General features: G+C 43.0%; 1 protein-coding gene across 1 annotated transcript; it reads left to right on the top strand.

Annotated features, from left to right (window-relative positions):
- The first annotated feature begins 491 nt into the window (after positions 1-491).
- Positions 492-1,301, top strand: LOC119288516. Its single transcript, XM_037568128.1, has one exon. The coding sequence runs from the start codon at positions 653-655 to the stop codon at positions 968-970; it is 318 nt and encodes a 105-aa protein (XP_037424025.1). The 5' UTR covers positions 492-652; the 3' UTR covers positions 971-1,301.
- The last annotated feature ends 5,451 nt before the right edge of the window (positions 1,302-6,752 follow it).

The following is a 6,752-nucleotide window of genomic DNA, read 5'->3' as shown; positions in this document are numbered from 1 at the left end:
GAACCGAGGATTTTTTGCCTTGTAACTCTATAATCCTCGAATAAAACACTTTTATCCTTGCAAAACAAACAAAAAAGAAAGCGAAGCCTTAATTATACTTTAGCTTATGCTAAGAACACGTGTAAGAGGACTCATCGTGCCGTACAGGTACAGCAAAAAGTTGTAGAGTCACGTTGCTGCATGGGCGCCACTTCAAGCACAAGCCCGGCCGGTTCGATCCTACGCGCGCGTCCGTAACGGCGCAATATTCGGATTTTCGAGCTCGAGCAGCTTGTCTCGGCATCCGATTCTCTTCCGTGCTCACCAGCTACGAAGGTGAAGAAAGAATCTCCCCTTTGCGGGCGGCTTTACATCACCCTACCGATCAGTGGATAATAATGCACAGATCTGAATATGTTCCTTTTTTACATGATAGGAATCGATCGATAGTCAAAAAGGTTTGCTGATCAAAAGCATAGATATCGGTAGGTGCTCGCGCGCTTGCTTCTCAAGATTGGCCCAGCTAGCCAAACACAGAATAAAAGAGAGAAATTCTGGAGAGCACCACGATCACATAGGATAGACCTTTAGACTTTCCGTCCAGAGAGTGTAGGAGAGTCTACTTTGCACTTGGAGCGTGTGCAATCGACGCCGGCTGATCGACAGAGCGGAGATGGGGAGGCCGTCTTCGACGGCGAAGCTGGTGTGCGTGGCCCTGGCGGCGCTGGCCGTGCTGTCGCCGCTGTACATGGACCGGGACCTCGAGGCGGAGGAGGAGGAGGAGGAGGAGGGCTGGGGCCTACTGCTGCCGTCGGCGCTGTGGCTGCCGGCGCTGCTGGTGGTGCTCATCCTGGCCATCAACGTGGCGTGCTTCGTGGACCGGAGGGTCGTCAGGTTCGACCCCTACTGGATCCACCGCGTCGGGGGCTCCTCCTGCGGCCTCATGGCCACGCTGCTGCTGCTCGGCTTCGTCCTCAAGTGCAAGGGCTAGGCTCCCCGAGCGAGCCACCCGGCCTGCTGTGGCTGTGGGTCGTCTCCGTCTCTCCATTTTCTTTCATCTCAGATGAGGAATCGATCTCATAGCAGCTCCTCTGATTGGCCAGTTCTCTCTCTGCTCCTTTATCTTGACTGAATCGTGTTCTTGAGCGCACCGCTATGCAGTGTATAGTGTTTCTGGTGCTAGCAAAAGGAATTCCGTAATGTCCATGGTTACAAAGAGGTCTGAGCTCTCTCTGACTGTCCATTTGTGCTGGATTTGTATATATTTTTCTCTCTCTCGGCAATACAGGCTTGTGCAGGCTTTGCCATGCTGCCTTCTACTACATGCTTATAGATAGTAGCTTTGATTTGGAACACATCATTAATTCCTCGCTAAAACACATCGCAACTCGGTTTATCTATATCATCAATATAAAAAGACCCAAATGGGTAGATCCAAACCATCTCGACCGTGAAACCATGTTATCTAGCGGTTCAAATCGCTTCAATGTTGAGCACCAAACATGTTTAACGCTCTAATTACCCACCACTGCCATTGATTATAAACACGTTTTGACTCAACGCTATCCCTTGAAATCTGCCATGTAATTAATATCTTACTATTCCCACGAAAAAGTAATTGATATCTTACCAAATACCAACGTGCAACAGATATATCTTACCTAATATAACGTGCAACTAATATTCTACCTAATATAAACGTACATTGCATGTACATTATTACTAGTAGAAAAGAAAAATAAACAGCTCGAGTCAAGATAATATTTGGTCACCTAAAAATTGAATTAGTTCTTGAAGTGTTTACAGTCTAGTTCAAACATTTCTCGGTAACCCCCTGATTTGAGCCCTTTTTGGTCATGCTGGCTTTATTTAGTTATTACTTAGTTTTGAGAAGAGGATTGTGTTGGATTTGTCAGTTCTACAGCTTGATTTCTCGAATAAACTTCTAACTGTTTTATTGCTTTGATTTCGGATATATTTTTCATCACTAATTCACCACACAAAAACTTTCCAGCCAAAAAGAATATCCCCTTTTGATCTTGTGTAAAAAAGTATTTTTTTCCCAGAGAGGCAAAAGAAAAGAACTGGTTGGTTATATTAACAACTAAGAATCCACAAAACAATGTCACGCCGGAATCTCTCTGGACACAATTAATCGGCTTACCAACTTGGTGGCACATGAGATTGCGAAGTTTAGCTTCAACGGTAGGTCCGATGGTGTTCTTCTAAATAGTTTTCCACCTACGTGGTGTATTTCGTAGCGAATGATTGTAATAACCTTTTAATTAATTAATATATGGGGTGTGTTTCAAAAAAAAATCTCTTTGAACATTGACACTCAGTTGTGGAGCCAGCCACGAGTTACAATCTATCAATCGTCCATAGCATGTTCTAAAGCACAAGATTAGCACCATTTATCTGTGTGTCGTGTTTTCTTATCGGACAATGGGGGTGATCGCCCACCTAAACAAACTTTTAACGATGCTCATGCGAGTGGGAAATTTGCAGGGGCGCCAACTTGGTTGGCCACACGATTGCTTTGTAATTCGGAAACTCGTATATGCGATTACTCTTTAATTTGTGTTTGTGGGGTGCATGCATGCCAGCTTTTCGCAGCTCTGCCCATCCCACCTCTCATGCATTTCTTTTCACTTTGAACTTTAGATCTATTCTATCTTATGAACCAAAATTCCAGTGTATATATCGTTTGCATATTCGTGTTCCTTGCGATGAGGATTTTCAAACAACACCACTCTTGATTAGAATTTTGCAAAATTTAAACTTTTACCAAGTTTCAAACAATAAAATTTGATAGTAGTAATATTAAGTTTTTTACCAACTTTCATCAACTTTTACTAAGATCCAATTGCTTTTAGGTTTTAGGGATTTGAGCTTTGATTTTAGGGTGCAGGGTTAAAGTTTTAGTATTTGAAACTTGCTGAATTTATCCTTCTTTTATCCGGTTTTAATAGTCGAAACTTGGCAGGCTTAGGTTTTAGGGCTTAGGGCTTAGCGTGCAGGGTTCAATTTTTTGTATTCAAATTTGTTGAATTTATCCTTCGTCCTTGTCAAGTTTTAATAGATGAAACTTTGTGACTTTTTAGAACTTGTCATAACTTATTGAAGAGTGGTCTTGTTTCACCTTCTCGCAAGGAACACGATTATGCAAACAAAAAGGAATTAGACTTTCGATTCAAAAGATATAATAGATTCAAATGAAAAAGTCAAAAGATAAGTTATGAGAGGTGGGATGGGTGGGGCAGCAAAAAGCTGTGCACATGGACCCCACCTAAGATAATTAAGAGCTAAAGCACATGCAAAAAGCAAACTAATTTCCGAATCGGAAGCCAATCGTGTGGCTAGAAAACTGCATGATCCTACACCTCCATGACACAATCCTCTCCCTCGTGTGAGTGCACAGTTTAGGAGATATACTGGGGCAAAGGGGCGATGCATCACTGCACAAAAGGTTGCAATCAACAGGATACAAGGCTCTCACAGAATACAAGCACAAGTTGCGACACTAGCTAGGATCGAGGCAAGTGATGTAAAAGCTATATGTGCATACATATGGACAAACTATAGGTAAACACACACATGTGTGTGAGACTAATCCAAACTTTTGTTATGGCGCTTGACATCACAAACAACACACAGTGTCGCCACTGACAAACATAAATGGTCATTCATCATAAGGTACACCTCTGAATCATAAGACTGAGCACCATCGAAGACTATTCAATTTCGAGTTTTCTCGATGACCCATTGGAGAAAGAACAATGATGTGCTTCGCAGAGTTGGCCCTGGGGAGGGGAGTGGGAGGACAAAGCACTCCATATATCCTCAAGAGAGAAATCAACTGATAAACTATGGCGTCGGACCACAAGCTGAAGGACGAAGTAGTCGAAGAAGAGAGTTATATTTTTTTCTAGGCCCCTAGGACAGAACAGATGGTTAACCTAATCAAGGAACCCAATTTGAGCAAGGAGGGCACATTCCTTTTCTTACTATGGCGTGATACTCCAAAGAACATCTTACCTTAAACAACATGGAACCAACCAATAGGCTCATTGCCTTGTGTGGAATTTGGCGCTAAACGGCCTTTACTCAAATCCTATGCCGCAATTACATGCACTAGACAAGCCTTCCGCCCATAGGAAATTACCGACACGATCATCCAAATGAACAAGGCTACCAGCCCTGGACCTGGTGGATTTGGGACGGGCTTCTATTGCACCTTTTGGCCCATCGCCAAACCATCTTTTCAAAGATTGTTCACCCACTTCTATGACCTCCAAATTGACACCACTTCACTAAAACACGCACTAATTGTCCTACTACCAAAAAAAGATACGACACAAACACCAGATGTCTCCCGCCCTATATCGCTGCAAAATTGCCCAATTGAAACAACCAACAAGGTTCTGAGGAACAGATTAAAGCCACTCATTCCTTTGTTGTCTACGACGATCAAACCGGATATCTCTCTTAGAGAATTTTCTCTATGACGCTAATCTACTCAACTGCTGCCATCATTCCAAAGCCCCACCACTTGTCATTAAATTAGACTTTCGCAAAGCTTGTGATTCCATGATTACCATCCTTGCAAAAAAAAGTTTTTGTGGAAAACGGTTCAACTAGATTAAAAACTTGTTGCATACAACCACGGTCCTGCTAAATGGATGCCCTGGCCCCATTGATTAACTATACACAAGATCTGTGTCAGGGAGATCCTCTCTGTCCTATCTATTTATCGTTGTCTCTGGCATCCTTAAAAGGATTATTGATTAGGCATGATAAACTACATCACCCCCATTAAACAAGGAATGCCACCACTAGTTCTGCAGTATGCAGATGCCACGCTCATCTTTCTAAAAGCCACTCCCACTGCGGCAACAAAGCTCAAAACAATATTGGATGATTTCATTGCCACCATTAGCCTAGCTACATATTAATTCCCACCTTCCTAGCGCTTAATGTTGACCCAAAAACTACAGCTTCATTGGTTGTTCATCTATAGAAAACTTTGTCTTACTTTCCACAAACATACCTAGGTTGCCTCTTTCACCAACTAAAGTGTCGTCCACGGCGTTTCAGCCCTTAAATAGACACTTTTGATCATTGTCTATCCAGATGGATTGCACTTCTACTCACCAAAGGTGGTCGCCTAGTCCCACTCTTTGCAGTCCTTGACTCACTCCCCACATATTTCATGGGCTCCTTATTACTACACAAACTCCCCATTGAGCACCTAGACAAAAATGGAAGGTGTTCTTTTCTAGTCTGGCAAAGAGACTTGTTCAGGATCACAATGCTTGGTAGCATGGGACAAGGTCTGCATACCCGAGATCACTATCCAATCAAAAACCAGACTTCCAAGATCCATCTCACTCAGTGCCGAGTAAATAGTAAGACTTCAAATCGCTATGGTCTATTTTCTTACTTGACTATCCCGCCTGACCTGACAAATAAAAAGAGAACCCCATTTTGCCTGGAATGGGAATTGTTTGTTTTTTGTAGGTGGTTTAGGTATTAAAACATTCAGACACAATTTTTTGTCTTATGATGAAATTTCCTTTCAAGTTCTAGAAGCCTACCATGGATGGAGTGGATCATGCATGACTCACCATTCTCATTCTCACTTGGTGAAAAAAGCTTCCTACTTAGCTAAGTTAGTCCACAAAAACCTAGATGGCTTAAGAGACATCACCCAATGTTCTGTGCAAGATGGAAATCCACCTTCTTTTGGTTGGCGTTGAGCCGGATGAGGTCGCGGAGGTGTCCTCCCCTGCTCCATGATCGTAGACCGCTGCTCTAAGACGCGGCCACTCGCCACGGCCGCTTCATCTATCTTTGCTTAGGCTGTACCTGCCCTTATGACAATGTTTTATTTCCATCATCGCCTTCCTTCAGTTCTTGGTCCCAGTGGTGTTTCGGTGTCAGCTCTGTCGAACCTTTTGTAAGGCATCCGCTATTTAAGCTATTATCAAATTTCCCTATCAACTACCCTAGGTGTTATTTTGTGCTCTATGACCAAGCTTAAGTTCAATTTTGGTTGTTGGAATGTGCATGGCCTTGGGCAGCCACAAAAGTGTGCCATGGCCACTACCAGTGCCCCTAGCCACTTCTTTTCGTGCCATCTACTCCCACCACCTAAACCAAAATGTAATCATTCATACTATCATGGATGATGAGATTGGATCTACCTCGCATAATAGAGTAACTGTTGGAAATATGCCCTAGAGGCAATAATAAATCGGTTATTATTATATTTCCTTGTTCATGATAATCGTTTATTATCCATGCTAGAATTGTATTAATAGGAAACTCAGATACATGTGTGGATACATAGACAACACCATGTCCCTAGTAAGCCTCTAGTTGACTAGCTCGTTGATCAATAGATGGTTACGGTTTCCTGACCATGGACATTGGATGTCGTTGATAACGGGATCACATCATTAGGAGAATGATGTGATGGACAAGACCCAATCCTAAGCCTAGCACAAGATCGTGTAGTTTGTATGCTAAAGCTTTTCTAATGTCAAGTATCATTTCCTTAGACCATGAGATTGTGCAACTCCCGGATACCGTAGGAGTGCTTTGGGTGTGCCAAACGTCACAACGTAACTGGGTGGCTATAAAGGTACACTACAGGTATCTCCGAAAGTGTCTGTTGGGTTGGCATGAATCGAGACTGGGATTTGTCACTCCGTGTAAACGGAGAGGTATCTCTGGGCCCACTCGGTAGGACATCATCATAATGTGCACAA

This window comes from Triticum dicoccoides, chromosome 4A (genome assembly GCF_002162155.2).
Source record: "Triticum dicoccoides isolate Atlit2015 ecotype Zavitan chromosome 4A, WEW_v2.0, whole genome shotgun sequence".
Classification (NCBI taxonomy): domain Eukaryota; kingdom Viridiplantae; phylum Streptophyta; class Magnoliopsida; order Poales; family Poaceae; genus Triticum; species Triticum dicoccoides.
Note: the sequence above shows the minus strand (reverse complement) of the source record. Positions and strands in the feature narration are given on the sequence as shown.